The 26,856-nt window shown below is 57.8% G+C and overlaps 4 protein-coding genes across 9 annotated transcripts in view; 3 read left to right on the top strand and 1 right to left on the bottom strand.

Moving 5' to 3' along the window:
* The window catches only part of IPO13 (importin 13), a 30,308-nt gene extending 22,945 nt beyond the window's left edge, over positions 1-7,363 (top strand). Inside the window, exons 15-20 of one of the 4 annotated variants that reach the window (XM_071750336.1) lie at positions 44-96; positions 5,827-5,893; positions 6,059-6,117; positions 6,256-6,345; positions 6,501-6,682; positions 6,776-7,363. In XM_071750336.1, the coding sequence (XP_071606437.1) occupies positions 44-96; positions 5,827-5,893; positions 6,059-6,117; positions 6,256-6,345; positions 6,501-6,682; positions 6,776-6,875 (551 nt within the window). In that variant the 3' untranslated portion in view covers positions 6,876-7,363. Of the gene's footprint in view, positions 1-43; positions 97-207; positions 417-5,826; positions 5,894-6,058; positions 6,118-6,255; positions 6,346-6,500; positions 6,683-6,775 lie in introns of those variants that run through there. The other 3 variants (XM_071750338.1, XR_011727061.1, XM_071750339.1) reach the window with 3 other exon arrangements.
* A 535-nt stretch (positions 7,364-7,898) lies between these two features.
* On the bottom strand, positions 7,899-10,420 carry DPH2 (diphthamide biosynthesis 2). Of its 2 annotated transcripts, XM_071750381.1 has the most exons (6): positions 10,222-10,419; positions 10,029-10,141; positions 9,659-9,879; positions 8,822-9,460; positions 8,494-8,679; positions 7,899-8,397 (listed from the first exon to the last, which is right to left on the bottom strand). In XM_071750381.1, exons 1-6 carry the CDS (start codon positions 10,378-10,380, stop codon positions 8,267-8,269), a joined length of 1,449 nt encoding a protein of 482 aa, XP_071606482.1. In that variant the 5' UTR covers positions 10,381-10,419; the 3' UTR covers positions 7,899-8,266. The 2 variants fall into 2 exon arrangements, with proteins under 2 accessions (XP_071606482.1, XP_071606483.1); XM_071750382.1 differs by lacking the exon at positions 8,494-8,679 and having other exon boundaries at positions 10,222-10,420.
* Positions 10,421-10,659: 239 nt separating this feature from the next.
* Positions 10,660-17,360, top strand: ATP6V0B (ATPase H+ transporting V0 subunit b). The gene is made up of 8 exons (XM_071750393.1): positions 10,660-10,819; positions 14,014-14,062; positions 14,538-14,621; positions 15,045-15,122; positions 15,721-15,790; positions 16,132-16,183; positions 16,463-16,653; positions 17,035-17,360. The coding sequence occupies exons 1-8, from the start codon at positions 10,753-10,755 to the stop codon at positions 17,059-17,061; spliced, it is 618 nt and encodes a 205-aa protein (XP_071606494.1). The 5' UTR covers positions 10,660-10,752; the 3' UTR covers positions 17,062-17,360.
* A 2,464-nt stretch (positions 17,361-19,824) lies between these two features.
* B4GALT2 (beta-1,4-galactosyltransferase 2) lies at positions 19,825-26,518 on the top strand. Of its 2 annotated transcripts, XM_071750344.1 has the most exons (7): positions 19,825-20,052; positions 22,337-22,723; positions 23,096-23,331; positions 23,405-23,595; positions 23,835-23,957; positions 24,980-25,084; positions 25,219-26,518. In XM_071750344.1, the coding sequence occupies exons 2-7, from the start codon at positions 22,408-22,410 to the stop codon at positions 25,367-25,369; spliced, it is 1,122 nt and encodes a 373-aa protein (XP_071606445.1). In that variant the 5' UTR covers positions 19,825-20,052; positions 22,337-22,407; the 3' UTR covers positions 25,370-26,518. The 2 variants fall into 2 exon arrangements, with proteins under 2 accessions (XP_071606445.1, XP_071606446.1); XM_071750345.1 differs by lacking the exon at positions 19,825-20,052 and having other exon boundaries at positions 22,560-22,723; positions 22,992-23,331.
* The last annotated feature ends 338 nt before the right edge of the window (positions 26,519-26,856 follow it).

The following is a 26,856-nucleotide window of genomic DNA, read 5'->3' as shown; positions in this document are numbered from 1 at the left end:
TTGTATGATTTTTCTCTTAAGTTACATCTTTATTATATTTTAGGGCCCAGGGATCATCCTGATATTGTTGATTCATTTATGCAACTCCTGGCACAGGTGTGTTTTAGTTTCTTATTCATTCACTTTCTGTTCTCTCTCTTTCTCTTTTTAATTCAATTTAAACCTATTTTTAGCTTTCTGTTGACAACGTTTTTTTTTTCCTTTTAGTTGAATATCGAGTTTCTCCATCTGTTTCCGTGGAAGTTGAAAACAAAACATTCTCCTTTAGTTCTGGGTCCTCACCATCCCCAGGGCAGTGCCCTCTTCTGCAGGGCAGCCTCCAGCTGCCACTCCCCTCACCTTGCCGAAGCTGGTGTGGGGCACTTGGGGCTGCTGCCATGGTCACCCTCGGGTGACAAATTAGAGCATTAAGTGGATGTTTTCCGACCTGTTCACTTGCCCTGCCACAGGTCCTCTGGAGCAGGGACAAGCTGTCCTCCCCCGGGGCTGGTGGGATGAAACCTGGGGCAGCTGCTGGGGTTTGGCTCTTAGCAATGTCCTTGTGGTAGCACCTGGTCGTGCCAGGCTGCCACGCTGCCTCCCACCCCAGCAGCTCCTTGGGGTGGTGGCAGCTCCAGTGCCTGTGGCTGGGAGTGCTCCCATGCTACTGGCTTGGTGGCACGCAGGGACAGTTTGTGTTGGCATTACAGGGGCCATGGCTAGCTCATGGGGCTGGCATTTGTGTCACTGCTGGAAGTGGGCAGGCAGGGCTGGCACGATGCTCTGTGGGTGTATACACCTGCTTGCTCCCCCCACACACTCCTCCACCCTCCGTGACTGCACTCAGTGTCCCTGTTGGAGATACATCTGCCAGTAGCTATCCAGAGGGTGGGTTGGTGGCAAGCAGGGGCTGGCAAAGTGGATTTTTGCTTTGTTTCTGTAATGACAAGACCTCTGACCACGCATGCTCCCCCAGTGGCTGTGTAAGGATACTCGCCTGGGTGGCTGCCACCGCTGTGGCCATCCTGCCCTGGCCAGCAGCCTGGGAAAGGTACTGGCATGTCTGGGTGCTAAGCTGTCTGCCCCCCCCAATGGCAGCTCAGCTCTTGTGTGGTTCTTGTGGGATGGAGCAGATGAGGGGTCTGCACCTCACCACCCCGCACAGGGTCTGCTCCTCATGAGTCTCACCATGATGCCAGGATCCTGCTGAGACCTATTGCATCTCACAAACTGTATCACAGTGTTTTCTTCACTATTTTCCTCTTGAAAGATGGAATGTAACTGAGGTTCTCAGAAAGCATTCACAGCTTTTGTGATGCTGGTTTTGGAAGCTGTGACCCTTTAACAAAAGTTTTGAATGTGATGGGAGAATTGGTGAATGGGATCTGTGCATGAAGTTCTCCCTGGCTGCTCAGTGCTGGCAGGATCTCTGCTTGAGCACTGTGCCCTGTTTGTGGCACAATATTTCTGTAGATACAGACCAGAGAATACGAAGAAAAGCATCTAGAAAGATGACCACCTTGTAAATAGGGTGGGGAGAAAAGACTGGTGGCAGCTTGAGGAGTCTTGGGTGTGTAAGAGTAGTGTCCCAGTCATAGGTGAAAAAACCTTTCTGTTCTTCTCAAGTGGGAAAAACAGTCATGGAAGGAAATAATGGGAAAGGGTACAGGTTAGACAGTAGGAGATCTTTCTAAGTGTTGAGGAGCTGCTGCTTGAAGGGCTTCAAAGGACTCGACAAGCCTGTTGCTTCTCGAGGCCAGGTAGAGGTGATCCTGCTGGGGGATAGGCAAGTAGGTGACCCCAGGAGACTTCCAAGTCTGATTCTCTCTGGCATGGAGTCCTTTTCTGTGTCTGGACAAGGTACATTTTTGCTCTCTTGGAGAGAAAAGTGTAACCATGGTGAACTTTGAAGGGGTGTGTTGTCAAAGCACCCAGCAACCACCACCCATCCATCTGCTGGGAAGCTGTTACATACTGCCCTCTTGGGCAGGATCTGCAAGCAGTGTGCTGGCAGCCAGCCTGGCCTCTGGAATTCCAGTCTTGGACAGCCCACATCCTTTGGAGGAGTTACAGGAGTAGTTCAGAGGCTCCTAATGGATCACTTGGTGCTCCATCATGGATCACTGTGAGGTGCCTGATGTTCTGCCAGTTCACCACCACAAGCAGGCACTCAAGACGTGATGTTTTCCTGCGCTTTTTATTCCAGCAACCCCATGGAGACCAAAGGATCCCATTCCCTTCCTCTCTCCTCATGCACAGGAGTTGTTCCTCCTCTTTCTTGGCCTGTACCTCTTCCCAGACCGATGATCTGTGGGGTACTTAGAAACCAATCAGGAAATGGCTTTTCCATCCCTGCTTGGCTTCTTGCTCTCAAGATTTCAAGAGCTCTTTGATGGCAGAGGTGTGTCCTGTCCTTTTCCAGAGGACCCTGCTACACAGTGATGTTGTTGAGCATTTGTAGAACCAAGGATCAAAATTGGACAGAACTGTAAATCTCTTCAGATCAAATTTTCCTGAGCTGGGGGCTATGTCTTCATTCCAGCTTGCTCCACCTGCAGAGCCCTTGGTGAAGGAATGCATCTTCCAGAGCAGCAGCAAGTTTGGACCCAAAACTGTGTCATGGTGGAGACTTTCCCACTTCCCTGACCATCTACTCCTGTAGTTGATCACCCTGGTGGAAATACTATATTCCTGGTTTCAAATTTGCTTGGTTTCTGCTTGTAGGCAGTGTTTTTGTCCTCTCCCTTTGCCAGCAAGTTCTCTTCTACCTTCTGATAACTCAGAAGAAGCTCCTGCCTTATAGCTGCACATCAGCTCCATGTCACCAGATCTCAGGCAGTCATCTCTCTGTGTGACAGGTTTGCAGTTGACTTCACAGTATACTTCTTTGGGCTTGGCGGTGGCACTGCCAGCTGGTATTGCTGATTGTTTTGCCACCATATTAACTGTCCATCCACTCTTGATGATGGCTGGCTGATCACAAGAGCACGCTGGCCTAGACCAAACATCTGACAGATGCTGGAGACACTGGAGTTACTACAACTCAAAGCCAAGTATAGAATAACCAGCCTGCTGTACAGCTTCATGGAGTGGTGCTGGCACACTAGTGTGCGTTCTCCTGGTTGTGTGTAAGATTCTAGGGCTCTCCAGCCTGCCTCCCCACTGCCACATCCCTCCACCACGGACCTCAGGAGTGTGGCAGTGACCTCCCCTGACCAGGAGCCCAGGGACAGACAGGGAAAGTGCAGCCTTGTTGGGCAGAAGATGCGGGACTGACCATCTGTGATGGCCCACCCGTCACCATCCTCTAGCTCTGTCCCTTCTTGGGCAGGTCCAGGTTGTGCATAGCAGTCCTTGAGCTCCTCCACCATGCCTGCTCCAGCTGTGCAGGACATGGGCTCAGCAGCCCCTCTTCCCAGCAAGCAGGAGCTGACTGCTTCTCCCTGGCCCTGGTGCATGACCGAGCTCAAGTGCCCTTTCCAATGCTGGAGGCTCTGCTCTGCCAGACAGGTGGTCTGGGAAGAAGTGGTTGTGCTGGGCAGAAGGGGTTGATCTGGAGAGCTGCAGAAACTGGCCATACAGTCCCCCACTGTCTGATGAGGGAGTGGGTTTGGTGTCCCCTCCATGTCTGCCTGAAGAGCCAGGCACTGAAGAGAGATCTGCTCTGAAGACCTGTCTGCTGTTATCTGAGCTGCCATGGAGAAGAAACCGATGTCCTTTCTGTGCCAGCTCTTGCCAGAGAGCCAGTGCTTACCTCTGCAGTGGCTGCAGCAGCAGAGAATGTGGGAGGATGCTTAAAAGCATTTAAAGACCCATCCCAGAACATGTGAACAAAGCTACTTGGGCAGGAGACAAGGATGACAGGATGGGAGTAAGAGACCCCAGCACTGAAGCAGATGTCCTGGTGCTGGGAAAGAGCAGCTGGACCTACCTGGTGCCACTTGCTAATGGGAAAAGCTCCACAGGATAAACCCTATGTATTTCTATATTCAATGTGTGCATATGTGCCCAGGTTGAGTTGGCACTCTGTGCTCCCTTGATAGAGGTGTCCTACAGGATGGAGCCCTCCCAAACCAGGGCACGCTTTCCCCCATGGCACTGGAGTGAGCAGGTGCTCCAGCGAGCCTGCAGGAGAGCCTGGGGGCTGCCACAGATCTGGTTTGGCTGGCAGAAGCATCATGCAGGTAGGTGGCAACCTGAGCATGTTGGAAGACCCTTGTGCCAGCATGCAGGACATGGTTTAAAACTATCCCCTTGTATGGGCAGGGTAAAGGAACCTGGAGCTTGGGTGGAATCATGGGAGCCAGCTGCTCTTGAGTAGTGTACTGCTGGGGGAGAGGCTTGTGGTTGCTGCTCAGGAGCCCAGACCAAGGCTGAGGGATGCAGGGGTAGTCCCCCATGGTGAAAACTGCAATGTGTCTTGCAAGCAGTGTCTGGTATGGAGCCGACTAGAAGGCAGCAGCCATGATGAGTGGATGTGTTTCTAAACCATTGCCCCTGTTCTAGCAAGCCTGCCCATGCTGGTGCCAGCACAGGTGGACTGGGGTGCAGTCTGTATGCACACACAGGTGTAATAATGTGGTCTCTGGTCATCCCCATGAAGGTCTTCACTTGTATCTAGCAAAGAAGCAGATCCCTGTGATTGTGCCCCCTCCACCTGGTACAACAACCAAACCCAACTCCTCTCTTGCAGCGTGACAGAGTCAGGAGGCAGGGTAACCCTGAAACCTGCTACTTGGCTTCTCAGTCTCCAGCATATGTTCTCTGCACCAGACAGATGGCTGTGGGCTTTCCCTGGAGAAGGAGGGGTGGGAAATATGTCCAGTTTGCTCCAAGTGGTTACCATGGCTGTGGGCAGATGGCCGTGTGTCCTGAGTGCTGCTGTCTGAAAGCTGTCCCTGCTTTCAATCCCAGGAGCAGGCTTGGAGGGAGGTGGTGACCCTGCTCAGCTCGAGGGCTGCTGGCCCTGGTATGCTGCTCTCCAAGCACAGAGTGGGGCCACTCCAGTGCTGTGGCAGCTATCCCCAGTGTCACAGTGACAGCAGGGCATAATGCATAGTTACCATCCCCAGTGCTGGCCCATAGTGGTGGGAATGGTGTCATCGTGGTCAGGCAGAATCCCTTCCCATGGAATGGCAAAAGCAGATTGAAATGTTTCAATCCAGTAACTTCCCAGTGCCAGCACTGGGGGGAACAAGCCATGGCATGGGATGCCACAGCTAATGATTGTCCCTGGCTGCAGTACCAGACCCCCACAGTGACTGGCGGGATTACCAAGTGGGAGAAAAAAGAAACCCAAAGTTTTTCTGGTCTTGCTGCTCAGAAGCTGCCAAGGAATGCTGACATTGCGTTGTCATCTGTGCCCTGGAGCCTGAGCACCGTGAGCTGCTGGCCCAGTCTGAGCTTATTGCTTGAAGCAGTTGCTGTGACCCAGGGAGAGCAGCATCTTCAAGAGGAGAGGAGCAAAGCACAGAGGTGGCTGGTCTCTTGTCCCAGAAGTGCTGGTGCTGCCTGGCCGGCTCTGGTGGGACAGAATCCCTCTGTCCTGTCCTTGTATCTGAGGTGTTTGTGTGTACACTGCCGTGGCATCTATCCTCAGGTCCTGGGGCTGGTGGCCCCTGAGTGTAGCAAATAGCCTGGCTGTTTGCCTGGCATTTCTAGGGGGGGTGTGGGGAGGGGTTGGGAAAGTGATGGTTTCCTGCTGACCTGTGTGAATCTGCTGTTTATCGTGGGTGTGCCCAGGTAAGTGCATCCAGGCAGAGGCTGTCTGGGGCACCAGGTTCCTTGGAGCCATCCTGTCCACCTCTGCAGCTCTGGGTTTATGCTGCCTGTCTGTGTGCCTTGCAGGCTCTCAAAAGGAAGCCAGACCTCTTCCTGTGTAGCAACCTGGACGTCAAAGCCGTGTTTCAGTGTGGTGAGTACCATGGGCATGGGAACATGCTCCACATTGCTGTGTGAGAAGAGAGCCTGCTTCTCCTGTGTATCTGGGCACAGACCAGCCAGGGGCTGGGGACCACGGGGCTGATTTGGGATGGTGTGCAGGATTTCTGATTGTTAAGTGAGTGCCTTCTGCTTGCAGGTGTCCTTTCGCTCAAGTTCCCCGAGGCCCCAACAGTCAAAGCATCCTGTGGCTTTTTTGTGAGTATCATGGCATTGTGCAGCTCCAAGGGGATGGGCTGCAGCTTCCTCCCCACAAGGCGGGGGCTGTGGGTCGGGCAAGGGTACCACAGCATGGAGCTTGCTTTGGCACAGAGTAAAATGGGCTCTGTGTTGCAGACGGAGCTGCTGCCCCGCTGTGGAGAGATCGCCCCGGTGGGACAAGTTGTGCATGAGAATGGCAAAGTGCTGCTGCAGGCAGTGCTGGAGGTGAGAGATGGTGGGACTGTGGGCTCCCCAGGCAGCTTTGGGCTCTCTTCCCAGATGGCACCCCTGTGGCGCTAGGGGCAGAGAGCCTGGCAGTGTGGGTGGATGCTGGCAGGGTGCTACCAGGGGCTCAGTGGGGTCTGTCTGCTCTGTGGCAGGGCGTTGGTGGCCAGGCCTCCCGCAGCCTCATGGATCACTTTGCAGAAATCCTCTTTGCCTTGAACAAGCACTGCTTCAGCTACCTGAGCATCTGGATCAAGGAGGCCATGCAGCAGGATGGCTTCCCCTCAGCCCGCGTCAGCCCCGAGCAGAAGGAGACCTTCAGCCAGCAGATCCTCAGGTTTGTGCACGTGCCCTGCACGTGGTAGGAATGACCCTCCAGCATGACCCGGTGTGTCCCTCCTGCTCCATATTTGTCCCCTCCCTGTCTTAGCAGAGAGCGTGTGAACAAGCGGCGAGTGAAGGAGATGGTGAAGGAGTTCACCCTGCTGTGCCGAGGGCTGCATGGCACGGAGTACACTGCAGACTACTGAGCACCTGGCCAGGACCGCAGACAATTTGCCCGGACCAGCTCTTCCCTTCAAGGAAGCCCCCACCCTGCCCCACATCTTCCCTGCCCCGCTGCAGTACAGCTCGGCTCGTAGAATAACCCTCCACCTAGAATTAACCCACTCGGGACGCTCCTCAGCTAGATTTGGTGGCCGCATCTCAGTGTCAGCATCTTTGTTTCCCCCAGCATGCTCCCCCCTCGCAGGGGATGGGAGTGCCAGCTGCAGGAAGTGGTGGCGGCTGGGGGTGGGGGTGAAGCCTGGGCAGGACTGTCCTGGCACGGGCTGTCCCATGCCTGGGCTACCAGCCCTTCCACAGCACTTCCCTGTGGTTGCCCATGCCCCATGGTGGGGTGGCTGCCCCTCTGCCTGTGGCAGTGGCTGGCTGGGCAGGGGGTTCACCCCCTGCTTGTTTGTACGTGTATGGTTGGGAGGGGGAGGCCCTGCACCTAATTATATTAAGAATATTTCTATGTTGTGGCTGTCGTTGCTGTGGTGTCCAGACTTGGCCTGCCCCTTGCCTCTGGGCAAGAAGCCTGGCAGAAGGGGGGTAAAAATCAAGGTTAAGAGGCCTCAAAACCTCTTGTCTCCACCTGGTTTTCTGAAGGATGGCCTAAACCAGCTCCTCTCTGCTCACCATGCATGTCTGCTCAGCATGGAGCAGCTCATGGAGAAGAAACAGTCCTGCCCCACACAAGAGACCCATCCCCAATGAACATGAGGGCCTCCATGCAGCACGGGATGTGTGTGTCCTGCTCCTGCCCACTGGAGGCCTTGGAGCCTTCTCCCCATTGCCTTGGTTCCACAGCCCAGTCTGGGGATGCGATTTCACTTCTAGGATTCATAGCTGGGGTTTTCAGTTCTCTCGGGCTGGCTTTAGCCAATGCATGGGGCTGTGGCTCTGAATGGGCACCATGATCTGTGTTTGCATTCCAGGACACCTGGAATCACCCCTGTCTGTGCTCCTCAGCCTGTTTTATTCTAGATGACAATTCACTCACATGTCTGTTTCAGTTCAGCTTTAGTTTAGCAGCCCGGGGCCCACACGAGCCTCAAGTTGGCTTGTACAGAGCTGTGACCTTTCCGTGTAGAATGAAGCCTGCCCCGGACTGGGGATCCCTCGGTGGCTGGGGCTGGATCAAGTAGCTCTCCTGGCCCTGTGGCTGCCCTGGCCATGAGTCCTGGGGAGCCCTGGTGATGCCTGAACACACCTGAAAACTCCTGCTGTCCCACCAAAGTCCCACTCCTGCTGTCCTGCTGACCCAAGGCTGCATCCAGCACTGGGCCAGCTGGTGGTCTCAGATCCTCATGAGACCCTTGCAGGTCCAACTGCTAGTGGCAGGCAATGCCTGGGTCCCCTCAGCCCTCCTGCTGAATCAGGGCTGCTCACGCCCCTCATCCTCATAGGCAATGGCAATCCCTCGTCGGCCCTGCACAGCCTTAGAGATGGGTGTCTGTCCCAGCTGCTGCTCCAGGCCCCGCCAGCTGCGGGACTCCAGGAAGGAGGCTGGGAGGAGAGAGAAAGGGAATTGTTACTGGGAGGGGGGAGGCAGCACTGCCCCTGCACCAGGACGCAGCCCCACCACAGAACCAAATCACCAACCAGCTGGGCTGATCTCAGCAAGGGCACGTGTCTGGTCCCTGCAAGCCAGGGCGGTGCTGGGAGGGAGCTGGGAGTCTGGGAGGTCACAGAGATGGGTGACACGCATCTCCCCTGTGATCAGTGAGATGTCAGGAACTGCCTCCACTGTAGGGATGGCTGGTGGGAGCTCAACATGTGCACAGGCACCTGCCAGGAAACAGTAACATCAGCCTGGTGCTCAGGTCTATCCCCTGGCTGGTGTGGAGCTGGGGCAACCACAGCCTCAGGCAGGGGAGTGAGCAGCATGCTCACCCCGGTAGGGTGTTGGGCAGCTGCTTCCAGCCATTACCTGGCAGCAGGTCTCGGAAGTCAGTGAAATAGTTCCCTGTCCACGTGCGGGCTGGGTTACAGGCCAGCTCCAGCTCATAGGGTGTCACAACAGGCCGGTAGAAATCACTGGAGTCCAGCAGGGAGTTCTGAGCACAGGCCACCAGGACAAAGATGTCCACCTCCAGGAAGTTGGCCAGCTTGGCAGGGTTTGGCTTCCCCACGGCCAGCGTGTAGCTGCGCTTGCCAGCCCGGCGTAGAAGCTCCCGGAGGTGCTGCAGCACGGCCAGGTACCCTGCCACGCCGAGGGTGCCCACCAGGATGCCCACCACCTGGGCATCCCGGGCCCGCTCCACCAGGTAGAGACGTCGCATCAGGGCCCGGTTGACATTGAGGGTCTCACGGCGGCTGCAGCCGGTGGTGGGGTCGAAGGAGCTAAAGGGGCAGCAGTTCCAGGTCAGCATGAAGCTGGTGAGGGTCAGGCCCTCAGCTCCCACATAGAACATGGCGCAGTCCTGCAGCCCTCTCGGTGCCTCCACCAGGAACTGGCGACCAAACTGCCGCACCTCCCCAGGAGGAGCAGGGCCAGGAGGGTCCCCGCACACCACACTGGAGAAAATTATATTGGGGTATTCAAGGCCCAACTCCTGTTCCAGCTCACCTGAAGGAAGAGAAGAGTGAGAATGAAACACACTCAGAGACCTGCCCTGCAGAGGGTGGGACATCTATTTAGGAGAGTGGACAAAAATTAAGGCCCACAGTGTCTGGTGATTGCCTTGTGTGCTGCTGCCTCTCTTCCAGCAGCTCTGCAGAGCTCAAAGCACTGCCAGAGCCCCCCTCCCTACCCCAGAGCACTCACCCATTGCATGGGCATAGACCACATCGCTCAGCACCACCACCCGGCTCTGCCGGTCAGGATAGAGGTCCTGGAAGGCTTCTGCACAACGCCCAACGTCCAGGGGCTGCCGCCCGAAGATGTGTAGCACCGGGAGCTTTCTGCAGGGGCTGAGGCAGGCCGGGCCGTAGTGCAGCACTGCCTCGGCACCCGCGTGTTCGGCAGCAACCTCGTCCACACAGCAGCTACGGAGAGGGAGGACCTGACCTCAGACAGGCTCTGCACCACGGAGCTTTTCTTCCTCCCTGGTACTACCGTCCCCAGCCCGGACAGCTCCGGCCCATTCTCGCCCGTGGCAGACCCTCGGGACACCCTCCCTCAGTCCGATACCTACCTGCCATACGTGGTGTCGCCCAGGACGTACATCTCGGCCCCAGTCGCCGCCTCCATCCGGGCCGCCACCATCGCCGCGTCCGCCAGGAGATGGTCGGGGAACTGGAGGGCGACCTGGGGGCGGAGAAGGGGTGAAGGACCGGGTAGGGCCGGCCCGCAGCACCCGGCCCCGCTCTCCCCCCGACCCCTCTCACCTTGCGGAACCCACCGTCCCGCACGAAGGCTGCGGCCCGACCCATCTCGTAGAAGCCGTCGAGGTCCCCCCGCGGTGCTGCTGCTGCCGCCGCCGCCTCCGCCGGGTCCAGCTCTCGCCGCAGCGCGGCCTCCCCGTCGCTGCTGAAGGCCGTTGCCATGGCGCCGCGGGGCCGGGGGGTTCAGGCCCGTCACGCGGGATCACGGCGCCCGCTTCCGGGCTGCGTCCCGGAGCCGACCAATGAGAACTCGGAACCGCCCCCGCCGTCCCTAGAAGCCCCGCCCCTGAGCGAGTGGGGCCTATCCCCCTTCGGGGCAGGGAGCGGAGGGAAAGCACAGCCAATAGGAAGAGGCGGCCGTCGCGGTGCATGATGGTGTCTGTAGTTCTCTGGACGCTGTCAGGCAGGGCAGCCAATAGGCGGGCGCGGTGGCGGCGGTGGCGTCATTCTATTTCCGCTCCCGGCGCTGCGGTTCCGCGCGGGGGTCAGGTGACGCGCTCGAGCCCGGTCGGCCCGCTCCGCTCCGCCGCCGCCATGACGGGGCTCGCGCTGCTGTACTCGGGTCTCGGCCTCGCCTTTTGGACCACGCTGCTGGGCGTCGGTCAGCGCCGGGACCGGGGCTGGGGGGGCTGGGGAGAACAGGTGGATCCGGGCTGAGGGGGGTGCGGAGGGTCACAGGGGCGGGTTGGGGGGGGCTTGGGAGGGTGGGGGGGCAGTGGGTCCCAGGGCTGAGGGAGGCTGAGGGGCTGTGAGGACTCTGGGCGTGAGGAGGGGCGGTAGCTTGGGCTCGGTTCCCTTCCGGCTGTTCCGTCGCCATAGAGGGGCTGGGGAGGTTTGGTGTGGCGTGAGGAAGGAGGGGGTGCAGCCTTGTCAGGCCTCTGGTCGCTGAGCTGCTCAGGGGCAGGCGGGTTAGCCCCTGGCCTGCCGTGGCACCTGGAGAACCAGCTGTGGGGCTTCTCAGCCTGGGCATCCCTTCCTGGGCACTGTGAGCTGCTCCCTCAGGGGCTCAGACCTCCAGCAGCTTCATGTGCTTATTCGTGCTTTCCCTTCTTGTCCCGAGCCCCACTTTGGTGCTCCACTCCTGCTGCTCTGGCTCTTTTCTGCCCTTCTGGCTTCAGGGCTGGAAGCCAGCACTCCTAGGGAAGCGTCCTTTACCCTGTTTCTTTTGTATATGAATCCAAGGCTCCATCTGCTCTTGAAGAGAAGGAAGGTGCACAGCTTTTGGTTCTCTGAGACTGTCTGGCCTGAGTGGCTGATCCATTTCCTTCTGTGGATGAGAACAGAAAGGTGCAGGTGACAGTCAGAGGTTGTGTTTGGATTTAGCAGATCAGGGAAGGTAAAGGCAGGTGCCTGTTTTTTCATGGTGTGACAGTTGATGTGCCCTGGATGGAGGAGAGAGATTGCCCTCTTGCTTTGTCAGGCTGTGGCAGCATAAAGAAAGATACAAGTTTGTACCTTTGTTTGCTGGTTGCAGAGCTGGTGTGTGGCTGTGTTGCAGCTTGTGGCAGCCTATGCTCTGCTGCTTCTTGCATCACGCTCAGCAACTCCGAGAGTGTATCTAATGCTTCCCGGGAGGGGTTGAATCTAAGGGGTAGTGGGAATGTTTTGTGCCAAAGCTGCTGGTTATTTCCTCTTTCAGCATGGAGTGAAGTGACCACAAGTCATGCAGAGTCCTTGGCTCCTATCTCCGCATTTGGGTGAGGGGAGAAACTGAGTCAGAAGCTGAGGATGTCTCAATCCCTCGTGTTTCCAGGGTCTTGTGAGCCCAGTGCTGGGCACAAGGCTGCCTCCATGGGCTCTGTGAATCATGCAGCTTGCACCAGTGCAGACGCATGCTGGGAGCTTGAGACTGCTGGAAAATATCAATGAGATGAGCACAGGTGATTTGAACTTCCCCTGCCCTCCTGCAAGCCCTTCTCAGGGCTTCTCAGGGAAGGAGCAAGCAGGAAGTGGTCTCACTCTGTGCAGCGTTGTGGTGTCTCTCTGTGCTTTCCCTCCTTGTCTCGAGCCCACCTTTGGTGCTCCACTCCTGCTCCTTTGGCTCTTTTCTGCTCTTCTGGCTGCAGGGATGGGAGCCAGCACTCCCAGGGAAGCATCCTTCACCCTGTTTCTTTTGTATATGAATCCAGGGCTCCATCTGCTCTTGAAGAGAATGAAGGTGCCCCAGGGATCTTCCCTGAGCTGGATGAAGCTTTTTTTTCCCTGCTCCTAGTAAAGCTCAGGCAGCTGAGGCTGGCTGGGTTCAGTTCCTGCTCTGTGAGCCAAGCAGTTAAGCCAAAACAAGTCCCAGTTGGGCTCAGCACCATAGAGATCACACCTGAAGGTCACCAGGGAAGTGGACTGGGGTGCGGCCACCCTGGCGGTGGTGACACTGTTCCTTGTTTGTGTGTCACAGCAGAGATGGGGGACACCATGATTCAGTGTTGCTGGTTCCCACTTCATGATCTGCTTGCCTGGCAGTGCTTGTATGTCCCCTCCTGTGTGAGGGGCTGAGCCTTGAGTTGTGTGGAGAGGTTTAGCATGCAGGGACACTGGGGACATCGATGCTGTGAGGCCAGGAGGCCTCCCTACCCTGAAGGCTCTCCCATGGGATGAGTTGTCTTCGGGTGCTGGCTGTGGGCAGGGAAGGGCTCCTCCAGCCTGGGGCACACTGTCCTGCCTCCATGTATTGCTACTGGTCACTGCTGGTGTGCCATCACCCTGGCTTCCAGGCTGTGCTTCTAGAGGGAAGGGAGCAGTGAGGCATGTTCAGTGGCAGCTTTGCTGCTTTGAAGTGTTTCAGAAGTCTCCGTTTTCTCTTTTGGCAGCTGTGTGCAGGGTCAGTGTCACACAGCTGCTGGCTCTGATCAGCAGCAGTGAGGAGCTGTCCCTTCACCCTCTATCTGGTGTGGAGCAGACAGCGCTGGGCTGCCTGAGCCCATCTGCTCCTCAGGGCCAGGTCTCTCTTCTCCAGCTGGTGCTGCGAGGAGTGAGTCTCTTCTGGGCTGCAGTTGTAGTTCCCACTCGTCAGCTCAGGGCAAGATGGGTTTGGTGTGAGCACCTGGGCTGCTGGTGCAACTCACAGATACAATCTGGTACAGGAGAGGAGCACTTAGGGTGCAGTAGGGTGAGCTGCCCTTGTAATCCCTTCCTGGAAAGGAAGGGCTTTTCTGGGTTTCCCAGGGCTATGTTTGGTGTCTGCTGCCTGTGTTGGTGAATGAATGTCATTGAAGATGATTAACCCTATGGGAAATGCTGAGGACAGGAGGCATGTCTTAAATGTCCACAGCCTTGGAAAGGGGGTGCTGGGGAGCAGTGACAGCTTCAGGTGTTGATGGACTCCTCCAGCATGGGCCATGTTAGATTGGTGGCACAGCAGCATGTGGCACAGCCTCACACCTTTTGCCACCCCCTGTGTGAGAGAAGGGCTCATAGCTGGTCACTTGGAGTGGTTGAGTTGTTGGGTGATGTGGATGGAGACAGTGCTGGGCACAGGGCTGTGACTGCCCTTGAGCCCTTGCAGCCCAGCATGGCCTGTGGGCACTCAGGAGGCTCAAGGAACAGAAGATGGGGGTGAGAACCACAGCAATCTTCTGGGCCAAGACTGGGATGGGGGCTGGAGGCATTGTGGGTCTCAATTGTCTCTGTCCTACACTGATATGGGGGCACTGGGGTAACTAGGACTGGACTTTGAGGGGACACCCAGCCCCACAGTTCTGCATGTCTGAGACAGTCTCTCCAGTAACCTTCCTGCAGCAGTGCTGGGCTGGTGGCTGGTGCCTGTCTGAAGGTTCCCATGTCCCTGTTGTTTTCCAGGGATCTGCTACACAATATTTGACCTGGGTTTCCGCTTCGATGTGGCCTGGTGAGTTCCCTGTACATACAGCATCCTCGGGGTTGGGTGAGGAGGTGGGCAGGATTGGCAATGCCTGCAGGGAGCAGGACTTGCTTTTGAGCTACAGTCAGTGGTCACTGCATTGCAGGGGAACAAGAGCAGGTGAGTGGGGCCTCTGCTCTCTGTGAAGTGGTATGGATGCACCTCATGTGTACCCAGCTCCATACAGGGTCCTAGAGCAGCCATCACTGCCCTTCCCACCCCTCTCCCAGCCACCCACCCCTCTCCCAGCTTCCCCTTCACAGCAATGGTTTGGGAGGAAGATCTCAGTCCATGCAGGTGAGGGTCTTGGGTTGCTGGCTGACACAGAGGCTGTTGTGTCCCACTCTCTGGCAGTGCCCAACCCATCTTGGGCCGCATGATGGGGTGGGGTACCTGTTATGGGTCTCTGCGCCACAGGGGAGCTCAGCCTGTGTGCTAACTGAGGGCATTTCTTCCTTTCCAGGTTCCTGACAGAGACCTCCCCTTTCATGTGGTGCAACCTGGGCATTGGCCTGGCCATCTCCCTGTCAGTGGTGGGAGCTGCTTGGTGAGTGGGGCTGGATCTTCAGCAGTCTCCTGCTGTCCCACCTCTGTAGCTGTGATTTCTCAGAGTAGGGGCAGAACAGTTTGTATGTGCCAGGGGAGTGGGTCTGGGTGGGTCACTGGAGCAGTGGGGCCAGATTGCTGTCTCCTGGAAGGTATGGGCAGACCACCCTGCAGTGAAGAGGCAGGGACATCCCAGGCTCTGGAAGCTGTATCCCTGAGCCCAGGCCATGTAGTGGTGGCTTTTGTGTTCCAGCAGTTCTGCTGCTGCAGCTTGGGACCATTTGTACCCTGGGGGTGGACAGGCCAAGTCTGCAGTGTCCCCCAGCTGCATGCCCGATTCTTTGCTCAGCTGGAAGATCTGATTTCCCTATTGAATCCCTCAGCAAGTGCCAGACCCGCCACCAACCATCCTTGTCTGCTACAGGGGGATTTACATCACGGGCTCCAGCATCATTGGTGGTGGAGTCAAAGCCCCTCGGATCAAAACCAAGAACCTGGTGAGGTAAGCACAGACATGGGGTTAGTGCTCATGCCACACCTGAGCAGGGCAGGTTCCAGCCCAGTTCAGAGGCTCCTGTCCTATCTCCATCTGAGTGCTGTTGGCAGACCTTTCCTTGCTGAGCTGCTGTTGCTGCTACTGTTTGCTTTCAAAACAAAGAGCCCTAAAGGAGCTGGAGTGCTGCTTTGGTCAGTGAACTAGCCCAGTGTGTTCAAAACAAACATCCTGAGATCACACTTCCTGCCCCTGGCCAGTGTTTCCCTGGCCAGACCCTGGACCCTGTACAGCCCCTCCCTGAGGGAGTAGAAGGGGACTGGCAGAGGGCAGGGCTTCCTGGGAATGCTTCCCACAAGGCTGTTACAGTTTACTCAGGTAGCACAGCATAACCAGCACCAACCCTTCCTGTTCAGCAGTTCCCCCTTTGTTGGCAGGAAAGGGGGTATGCTGAGCAGCCTTTCTGACCTTTTCAGCAGTGAGGCTCAGATGCAGCTTTGGAGTGATCTGGCTGCTGGCTGGCTGGGCACGAAGTGGCAGGGGCTGCTCGGGGGTGGGGGGAGCAGAACTTGGAACACTCTGGTCAGACTTTTCCTCTCTCCCACAGCATCATTTTCTGCGAGGCTGTGGCCATCTATGGGATCATCATGGCAATTGTCATCAGTAACATGGCTGAGGTACTGGGGGGACCAGGGCTGTGCTGCCAGCCCTCTGTCTGACACAGGCCCACAGTGGGGATGGGCAATGGGGCGTGGGCTGGGTGTTGTAAGCAGTGTCCTCTGTGGACTTTGGATGCTGTCGTGGCTCTAGGAGCTCCCGGGCTGGTGGTCTGTGTGGTGGCCTTGTTCATGTTGAAGAGTGGGCTGGGGGAATGTGCAGGTATCATGAAGTCACCCAGGGACAGGGAGTCAGGGATGAGCTCTGGCTGAAACCTGGCTGCCTTGTGCCATACCAGGGACAGGTACCTCTCTCAGGACCCCAGGTTTGCCACTAACCCAGGCCATGTGCTTTCTCTCAGCCTTTTACTGCAGACACCCCAGAGACAATTGGAGCCAGGAACTACCATGCAGGTAAGCAGTGCTGTGTGCTGGTGCTGTGGCTGTGAGCACTGCTGCAGCTTGACTGTCCCTCCTCTTGATGCTCCTCCTGGTTCTCCTTCTGCTGCTCCTTCTGCCCTGGGCCACAGAGAACAAGACTGCAGGACCTGGCTCGCCCATTCCATGGCCTGCTGCACATGTCTGAAGGACATGTGACAACTCTTCTGCCAAAAAGTGGCAGAGTTGCTGTGGCATGCCCTGGGTGTGGGTGGAAGGGGATACCCCTGCTCTTGTGGTATTCTTCTCTTACAGGTTTCTCTATGTTTGGGGCTGGTCTGACCGTGGGGTTGTGCAATCTCTTCTGTGGGGTCTGCGTGGGCATTGTGGGCAGCGGGGCTGCCTTGGCTGATGCCCAAAATGCCAGCCTCTTCGTCAAGATCCTGATCGTGGAGATCTTTGGCAGTGCCATAGGGCTGTTTGGGGTCATCGTTGCTATCCTGCAGGTATTTGCCTCCTGGGGCCACCAGGCTTATTTGAGCACAAGGTGCCTGTCACCCTGGATGTTCATCAGCTCCAGGGATCCAGCACAGTCCCCTCTGCTGGGATGGGGAGGCTGCTTGCAAGGTTTGCAAGCACAGCTTGGGGTGGCACAGCTCTTCCTACAGCATACTGTGCCCATTTGCAACAGTGTGAACTCTTTGATGTCCCCTCTGAGCTCCTGTCACTGAGGGTATCACCTTGGGTGCAGCTGGTGTGATTCTCATGTCTTATCAGGGGGGGTGATAAAACTGCAGCTTCTGGATGGTCCCAGGGTGCTTTGGTGGGACTGGGGAGCTGGTCTGGGGTTCATGGGGCATGGCCTAACCTCTCTTCTTTCTTTCCAGACATCTAAAGTAAAAATGGGCAACTGAGCTCTGTCACACCCAGCCTGTTCCAGCCCGCCCCAAGAGGTGCTGTAAATACTTATTTAATGTTTCTAATCCTTGATGGGGGCAGGAGCTGCCCAGCAGCAGGAGTCAGAGCCCAGCTGTGTAAAGCCCCGTCCTGCCGATCATTTGGCCCCTTGGAAGAAACAAATTTCTCTGTGTGAATTCTGCCCCAGCAGCCTGGCCCAGCCCATGGGCATCCTGCTGCTGCGTGTCCCCGGTGTGTGTAGAATCAACCACCAGTGCAAATCTGTGTCCGTGAAATAAATATGGTTCTCGTCCAAGGATGCTGTTTTTCCTCTGCTCTGTGCATACCAGAGAGGTTTGCAGGGATCAAAAGCAGATTTGGGCTGACCCCCTGCTTAGGGCTTCCCTTCTATACCTCTGGCAAAGTCCCTGCCTGGCTCCAGAAGCCTCGTTGTGTTCTCACTGTGTAGGGTTAACCCTGCTGCTCTCTGGGTTGTGGGAACAAGGAGCTCTGCTTTGCTGCCCAGAGCAGGTAGGAAGCTGCAGGAGCAGGCAGCAGGCAGCTCCATGCTTTCTCAGCCAGGCTTCTACCAGCAGTGGCACTGCCCACTCCAGGCATTCTGGAGGCACAGGCACAAGCTGGTTTTGGCCTTTCAGCTCCCACCCAGGTGGTTCAGCACAAAGAGAGTGTACACAGTGTTCATGGCCCCATTGTGTGGCTGGGGAACACCAGACAGGCAGAGGAGCAAAGTTTCTGCCCCTTCCAAAACTGTCCTCTGGCCAGCAGCTTCCTTGTGTGACTGTTGGCTGGGTGCTGCTGGGTCCCAGGGCTCTGAATTCTGTTTTGCCCCTCTGTCCAGGGGGACGTGGCAGAAGTCCCAGGGGTCAGGACACTTCATGCTGGCTCTGCTCCCTTCTCCCTGGCTGTTGACTGTGGACAGCTGGGCCTGCAGCTCTCCTGCTGCTTGGGGGAAGGGAAGAAAAAGGTTCTCCTGCCTTGGCTCTGCAGAGAGCCTGGAGCCTGTGCTGCTTCATTCTGCTGTATCCAGCATGAGGTCCTCATCCTGCTGTGCTGCCAGGGCACCTTGAAGCATCAATCCCCTGGTGCTGTCAGTGATGCATCAGAGCAGATGCACACCTGGAGCTGCCCATCTCTCTACCTGGGTGCAACAGACTGGGGCACCCGTGGGGCTGCTGGAGCTGGGGAAGTGTTCATGCCTGCTGATTTTTGCCCTTGGGACTAGGGCAGCTGCCTCTGCGTGGCCTCTGAGCTCTGCTGGTTTCCCAGTTCTGCTCCCTGTTGTCCTGTGTGTTTTGGGACAGCAGTGTCAGCCTGGGGCATGGGAATGTAGCTTAGACAAACCAAGCTGCTGCTCTTGCCAGCTGTGCTGGCTGCTCTGGAGGCAGGGCTGCAGCAGGAGCTCTGCATGCCCCATGGAAGGGCAGGGTCACAAGCTGGGCCTTACCTGCTCATAAGAAAGTGTGTCAGGTGAGGGCAGTTTTGCCTGTCTTGCTTAAAAGCTGTACCCCCATTCCAGGCATTGCTGCTGCTGTGGGCTGGAGGTGTCTGGGAGCTGTGGGACTGTCCTGTCAGACCTGTGCTGAACTCATGGGGCTTGCCTTCAGGAAGGAGATGCTCTGTGGGTTTAATCATTTTTGTGGTTAACAACTGTATTGAAAGACTCACCCACTTGTCTTCAAGTGATAGGTCTCACCCTTCCCTGTCCTGGCTTGATAAAAACCCATCTGCAGTAAAGTATCTGTGGGACTTTTCCTCCCTCCAAATCCTGCCTGTGTCTGCCATAGCTTTGTCAGGGGAATGAACTCCAGATTTGCCCACAGGTCCCTTGTGAGAACCCCAAAGATCCAGCAGGGCTTGTCTGGCAATGACTGGGGTGTCTCACAGCCTGCATCCCACAGCCAGTCCTCCGTTATTCTAGGAGCGTTCTAGGGCTTAGTGCTAAATACCTACTTCTCAAGCAGGAGAAAAACCCTTAGTGGGTCTCCAGTATCTTGCACCTCCTCTCATTTAGGAGCGGCAGGAGTTGAAAGATGGTTTGGTGGCTGCTTGTAGGTATATACTGGGTGAAATACCGCCTGCCAAAGAGCGTAACCAAGAGCTGGAGGCAGAAGTTGGATTGGTTTTCAGCAGGGCTGGCTGATGGGTGGAGCAGGGCTGGGCTGGTTGGGTGCTGCTCCGATCTCTGCTGTCTTCTGCAGGGAGCTGCTGTGGGGCAGAGGGAAAGCCCTCACTCGGGTGAGCGGCCCCAGGCACAAGAGGGGTCTTGGGGGACGAGGGCTGCTTGAAACGGGCACAGCCGCTCTGGGGTGGCTGGCAAGAAGGGAAAAGCTGTGAACGTGGTAGGACCAGCCCAAGATTTTTTGGTGACGCCGTTGTGGTAGGAAGAGTGAAATTAATTGCTAGGAAACACCGAGAAACATGAAAGGGGAGGGCGGGGAGCAGGGGGTTGAAAAAGAGCCACAAATAGGTTGTGATGGGTGCTGAGCCACCACCGACACGGGGGGGACGCGGGAGTGGCCTGGGATGGGCCGGGAAAAGCGGTGCCTCCCACGCAGCGGGAAGGAGGAGAGAAGGAACACCGGGAGCTCCTCTCCCTGGTTCCGGGGGTGCGCGGAGGGTCCCCGGTACCGGGTTTGGGGCGGAGTGGGGGGGGCATCGAGCATCCCGGCGGAGCCCTCCCACCCGTGGTGTCCCCACCCACAGGGTCCCGGTGCCTGCGGGGCTGCCCTCGCCCGGCGGCAGCGCGGGGCGGGCGGCGGCGGCGGCCCCGCCCGGTGCGGCGGCGGGCGGAGCCGGCGTGCGGGCGCGGCCCCGTCTCCCTGCGGCTCTCGGTGGTGCGGCGGCCCGGCCAGCACGGCCCCCCCGCAGCCCCGGGCATGGGAGCCCGCGGGTCGGCGGTCGAGGCTGGAGGAGGAAGAGGAAGAGGAGGAGGAGGCGGCGGGGGCCGCTGACCGGCGCCGGGGCGGCGCGGCAGCCCCGAGGCCGCGGTGAGTGGAGCGGCGCGGACAGGCCTGGACGGCGGGGAGAGGCCCAGGGTAGCCCCGGGATGCGACCCGGGGGATGCGATCCCGGTCGCTTATGTGTGGCACCTCCCCGGCTCGGGAAAAAGCCTCTTTTTGAGGTTGTTTCTCGTTTTTAAATAAGTTTTTGTGTGTGTATCGAGGACTAGGAAAATTGGAGGGGGGGTGGGGATGTGCGTGCTGGACGAACCCCCTCGCCCTGCTTTTATTCGGGAGGAGGGAGGCACCTTGGTGCACCGGGTCCATTGGCTCCCCCCACTCCCGGCAGTTCCCTTCTCCCGGTCCTGGAATGTGCTATGGGAAGAGGCATGGAGACCACGAGGATGAGTATCCCCTCTGAAACCAGCCTTACCAGCCCCGTGGCACATGTTACACTGGGGTGAATCTCCAGGGAGCAGCTCCCCAATCCCAGGTGCCTTTCTGGCCTCTTGCACCCCTGAAAATATGCTGTGGTGGTAGAAGATGACATCATATTTTATGGCCCTGTCTTAGCAGGTGTTCTTAAACCCACTTGTGTTCGTGCCATCCTGTGTCTGCCATTCCTTGGAGCACTTTGCTTTTGTTCCTGTTGTGATTTTCTCTCCTCTGGGACCCTACTAAAAGGTCCCTAAAACCCGCTCTTATTTTTCCCTAGCACCTCCCCACCTGGCCATTGAAATGCTGCTGCTCCATGTGCTGCCTGCTGTGAGGGCTGTGGTTTTTAAGGAAGGTTTCTGGCAGGTGCTGGAGTCAGGCAGGTCCTTATGTCAAAGGCTGTGCTCAGTGGCAGGACACTGTGACCATGAGATTTGTGAGATGAGAGCAAGCCTGGCTGTTATCTCCAGATAGACAAGAAAAAACCTGGATGAGGGGTTGGGTTGCTGGGGTGTGGCAGGTCACCCCTGCCCTAACCCTAACCCTTCTCTACATCCTATCGAGAGGGTGAACACAGGTGGGACATCAAGCTCAGAGCCTTTTCCAGCATCTCTCTGCCCTGTAGTGGGCTCATGCCAGCACCCTGTTGCCTGCTGGGACTGAAAGAGGGCAGCAGGAACAGAGTTGGGCTGGGGATCCTGCTTCACACCTCAGCCCCGATCCCTGCTTCCAGCCAGTGGTGCCCTGTGGCTCCCTGTGAGGCCCCACAGGCCAGGGCTGGCAGCTGCTGGTGGGCTGGCCCAGGCCCTGGGCCAGTTGCCAGCACTCTCAGGTCCTAGCTGCGCTTCTGCTGGTGGTCCTGCCACAGCTCCCAGGCTGCCCCAGGTTTGGCCTGGGGTCCCTCCAATGGCACTGGCCTGTCTCAGAGTCCCCAAGGCCTTGCGAGTCACTGCTTGTCCCTTGTGGTTGCCTTGCTCTGTCCTAGCAGCTTCCCTAAGAGTGGGGACCGGAACAGGGACCAGGGCAAGGACTAGGGTGTGCAGCCATGCTGTGGGCCAAGCCCTGGCAGTGGTGGGGCTGGGAAGGGCCAGACAGTTTGTCTCAGCCGGGGCTCTCCAGTGACTCTCCCGGCTGCCTTCCCAGCAGGACTCTGGCCCAGCTCCAGGTGTCATGTGGGAGATAAGAGGACCCTGGCTCCCAGCAGCTCCCAGTGTCCCAGAGGGCCTTGCCACTGGCAGCAGGAGGAGAGAGGACTGTGCCACTGGCTGTAAGTTGGACCCCCCTGGACACAGCAGGGAGCCCTGCCCAGGGGACAGGGACATTACGCTCAGCTTGGCTTGGTGTCACTGCACAACTGTTTGCCCCACTGGGCACCCTGAGGAAGGCCCCCTACAGCACAGCATTGGCTACTGGCCCTGCTTCAGTGCTGCTGCTGGTGTGCAGTACTGCCGGGGGTGTTGGGACAGGGAGCAGGGAAATGGGGTGCCTTAGAAAGACTGGCTGGTGGGGGCATTTGGGTGCCCTTGGGACAGCCCAGGCTGGCTGTATTTTGGAGGCCATGACCTTCTCCAAGGGCTTATCTTCCATAGAGACACTTTGTGGTATCCATGGCAGTATCCCTGTTCCTTGATTGGGGAGTGATAGTGTTGCGCAGTGGGTCTGGCCTGGTCTTGGCCTTGGAAGGCAGGGAAGAGACTTCCTGGATGGGACTGGGAATCTCTCATGTCTTCATGTCTGTGCCTTCAGAGCAGGGGTCCAAGCGCCACATTCCCATGGGGCATTCTGGCATACTGTCACCTCCTTATCAGGCCTGGGCTGCTCCTGGTACCCTGGTGTCATTCTGGCTGTGGTTGAGGACTCAGGTTGGTGGTGTCCTGAGTGTGGGGTGTCTCAGCAGGATCGGGACCGTGGCTGGAGCCGCCCCCCTGCCCCGCTGAGCTCACATGTCTGCCTGCCTGTGCCCAGAAGATGACCAGGCTGCTGTTGGGGGTGACCCTGGAAAGGATTTGCAAGGCTGTGCTGTTGCTCTGTCTTCTCCACTTCGTCATCATCATGATCCTCTACTTCGATGTCTACGCGCAGCACCTGGACTTCTTCAGCCGCTTCAATGCCAGGAATGCCTCGCGTGCCCACCCCTTCTCCAACTCCTCCCGCCCCAATGGCACCATCCCCAGCTATGGGCCGGCTGGTGCTGAGGCCCCCTCCCCCAGTGCCAAGCCCAGCACCAACCAGTCTGTGACTGAGAAACCCTTGCAGCCATGCCAGGATACACCTCCTGGCTTAGGTAAGATGTGCAGGGTGAGTGTGGGGGGAGTTGAGCTCTGGCTCTGAGTGTGGGTCTGTGGGGTGGACACCTGTGTATGGCATCCCTGTCCCCTGGGCATGGTTTCCCAGCAGTCTCAGGGATGGGGCAGCAGAGAAACCCAACTGGAACTGCCACCAGAACAGCTGGTTTCTCCAGGTTTTGTTAACAGCTTGCCTGGTCTCTTTGCCCTTGCTTGGGAAAGATTTTGGGTGTCCTTTGACCATGGCAGTGCCTGTCCCCCTTGCAGGTCCTCATCACTGTTTGCTCCACTGGCTTGGCCAGGAGCAGTAGGTGACCATGACCTGGACTCTGTCCCATCCTGTGGGCATCACCCTGCCCTCCCTCTTGCAGTTGGGCGCCTACTCATTGAGTTCAGCTCTCCCATGAGCATGGAGCGAGTGCAGCGGGAGAACCCTGATGTGCGCCTGGGTGGCAAGTACACCCCCCAGGACTGCCTGCCCAAACAGAAGGTGGCCATCCTCATCCCCTTCCGGCACCGTGAACACCACCTCAAATACTGGCTGCACTACTTGCACCCCATCCTGCGCCGGCAGAAGGTGGCTTATGGCATCTACATTATCAACCAGGTGAGGGGGGTAGGTGTGATGGGGTGGCGGGAATGGCATGTGTGGGCAGGCATCACTGAGCTCTGCCCCACAGTTCGGTGAAGACACCTTCAATCGAGCTAAGCTGCTCAACGTGGGGTTCCTGGAGGCCCTCAAGGATGATGAGGAGTATGACTGCTTCATCTTCAGTGATGTGGACCTCATCCCCATGGACGACCGTAACCTCTATCGCTGCTATGACCAGCCACGGCACTTTGCTGTTGGCATGGACAAGTTTGGGTTCAGGTGGGTCTTCTGTGGGGCTGGGATATTTCTCTGGGCAGGGCTGGGATAATGCCAGGGCCACCAAGCTTGGTGGGCAGGCATGGGGTCCCCAGCTCAAATGGTGGATATGGGATGGGAGAGGATGCAGAGCCCTGGGTGGGAAGGCGACACAGGGGAAGGCCAGTGCTTGTCCCTGGGGGTCCCTGTAGGGCTGCCCCCATCCCAGGACAGCAGCTGACCTGTTTGCTGTCACCCTGCAGGCTGCCCTATGCTGGCTACTTTGGCGGTGTTTCTGGGCTAAGCAAGTCCCAGTTCCTGAAGATTAATGGCTTTCCCAATGAGTACTGGGGCTGGGGAGGAGAGGATGATGACATCTTTAACCGGTAGGTAACAACATTTGGCCAGTGCCGGGTGGTTGTAGTGTGCTGGGGAGTCCCCACTGAGCACCACCCTAGCATCCTTAGCTTCCCTTGAGTCCCTGGTTTTGCTGGGGGACATGCCTCGTGACAGTCAGGGGTGTAGTTACCCTCCAGCTTGAGGGTAGGTGACCCTTCAGGATCAAACTGGCCCCTCCCAGTGTGTTGGGGGGCACTGATGTGCCTTCTTTGTGGCTGAATCCCCCAGTGTGGTGGGGGCCATCCCCTTCCCTTCATGGTGTGAAGCCTGCTGGCTCCTCTTCAGGCCAGGGCTGGGATGCTAAACCTGGAAGTACCCAGGGTTGGGATGCAAAACTTGGAAGCATCTCAGAGGCAGCCGTGCAGCAGCCAAACAGCTGTTTCTGCCAGCAGCCGGCAGGCCGCAGCACAGCCATGTGCAGGGCTGAAGCTGGATCCAGATCCCCCCATGCACACCCCTCTATGGGTGCTGGAGCCAGATGGCTGCCCCCTCACCTCCCACGGTATTCCCATGACACTGTTCAGGGGAGCTGTGTGTGGCTGGTGATGCACCAGGAGACCATAATGGCCAGGCAAGCAAAACCACACGTGTGTATCCCATGGGCAGAAGGTAGCACAGTTGTGGTTTTCATCCAAGGTGGGCTCAGGGTGGGAAACAAGCAGTGTGTGGAGCTCTTGGAGAGCTTCGGGCAGCCCTTAACATGTGTGGAGGGCTGGGAGGGAAGGGCTGGGTAGTGGCATTTGGAGAATGTCAACAGCAGAGGCTGACTCCAGCTGCCAGCTGATGGAACTGGGGGTCACTGGGTTGGAGTAGTGCTTTGGGCACCCTCTGCCACGAGGCACACAGCACCCTTGGTTGTGGCACTGGCCTAGCTGTGGTCTGGCTTTGCTCTGGTTGGCTGAACCTGTTTAAGCAGACGAGGGTTTAGTTGGGACAGGGGCTGACCCCAGAGGTCTCTGGGCTGGGGAAGAGTGCCCACACACTGATGCCCTCTGCTTCTGTCCCCCAGCATCTCTCTGAATGGCATGAAGGTGTCAAGGCCTGACATCCGCATCGGGAGGTACCGCATGATCAAGCATGAACGGGACAAACACAATGAGCCCAACCCGCAGAGGTGAGTGAGCTGCAGGGGCTGGGGCAGATTGGGTACTGGGCCACTTCTGCCACCAACTCACCCCCATGGAGGTTCATCACCACGACAAGTCCCCTCAGTTCCCCCCTGCCTCATCCTACTCCCATTTCCACCAGATTCACCAAGATCCAGAACACCAAAATGACGATGAAGCGGGATGGGATAAGCTCACTGCAGTACCGGCTGGTGGAGGTCTCACGCCAACCCATGTACACCAACATCACGGTGGAGATTGGCAGGCCACCACCTCGCCTGACCAGGGGCTAGTGCTGGCCCTGTGGCTCTGTGCCTGGGCTGGCTGGGCACGGCAGGTTTTGCCCCAACTTGAGAGCCAGGACTGGACAGGGGGATGTTTTCTGCCTATTTTGCTGCCTTCCAGAGACAGCCACCTCCCAGCCCACCCCTTGGTCCCCAGGATTTCTCTGCCCTCCCTGTCCCCCCGACTGTGTTTGCAGGACCCCAGCCCCATACTCAGTGTGATGGTGGACGAGGCTGGCTGCCCTGTTTGTAGCTCCATGCACAGAGGGAAGGGGCAACCCCAGCCCTGGCAGGAGGCCTCTGCCCACTCCAGCTCCTGCCCACACCCTGGGGGGGGAGGGTGAGATCCTGCTGCTCCAGGAGAGCTGGGGGGTTCCCCAATGGCGCTGCAAGAAGTGGGGTGCAGGCTTCCCCCTTCACTAGCGCTGGAGCCACTGCTGCCTGGCCAGGGGTGGGACCAGCCTGGCTCCCCCCAGGCAGGCAGGACAGTTCCACCCCAGCCGGGCACAGCTGGGCATGCAGACGTGGCTTCCTGTCTTCCTCTGCTTTAGTCTGGTGCTTAGAGCTGGGCCCTGTCTCAGCTCTGCCAAACAGAGACCTCCAGTTAGTGAACGTCCCTCTCTGTGCCTCAGTTTCCCCAGAGCTGGGGGTGGCAGCCGTATCCCAACCCCCTTACCCAAAGGCAGATGCTGTGTGTGTGTCTGCAGCCCCTGCTCACGCCTGCCCTCACCTGCCTTCCCCGCTGTGATGGGGACAGGGCTCATTTGAAACCTCCCCAGCCCCTCTTGATTGTGGTTGCCCCATGGCTTCCTCCAGCAGTGGGTACCCCAAAGACAGTTTTGGGGCCATTTGGGTCTCCCCCTTCTCTGGCTCCCCCCCTCCAGGCCTGGGGCAGGAGGGCTGTGGGCAGAAAAGGCCAGGGCCGTGCAGGGCAGGCACCCCGTACCCCTCCATGGGACTGGGAGCCCTGGCAACCCCTCCACACCCCACTTGGGGCTGGGAGCTGTGGGGTTGGGAGTTGGGCAGCATGCCGGGGCTGGGGGAGCACCGGCGATTTTTGTACATTTGAATGTTTGACCCTTTTTTTGAGCGTACGTTGAATGCAGCGTTTGGTCGTAGAGACCAGGGTTTTTGTATTTAATAAAAGTTTAAAAAGTTTGTGGGGTTTGTGGAGCCTGGTGAGGGGGTGGGAAATCAGGATGAGATAGGGGAGTCGCAGCATCCGGTGGGATGGGAAGGAGGTGGCAGCCATGCCTGCCACCTCCTGCTGGGGGCTGGAAGAAAGAGCCCCCCTCCCTGCCCTGCCCACCCTTGGAGCCTCTCTCAGATTGTCCAGCACTGCGGGGGCAGCTCCTGCCCTGCAGGTGACCTGTCCCAGACACGTACGGAGCAAAGCCATGTGCCTTCTTTGTGCCCTGGACACTTGCTGCCCACCTTGCGGACAATGCTCTCCCACAGCAGGGAGAAGCCCCTTGCCCACATTCTCTGCCTCAGCT

This window comes from Heliangelus exortis, chromosome 8, assembly GCF_036169615.1.
Source record: "Heliangelus exortis chromosome 8, bHelExo1.hap1, whole genome shotgun sequence".
NCBI classification, from domain to species: Eukaryota; Metazoa; Chordata; class Aves; order Apodiformes; family Trochilidae; genus Heliangelus; species Heliangelus exortis.
Note: the sequence above shows the minus strand (reverse complement) of the source record. Positions and strands in the feature narration are given on the sequence as shown.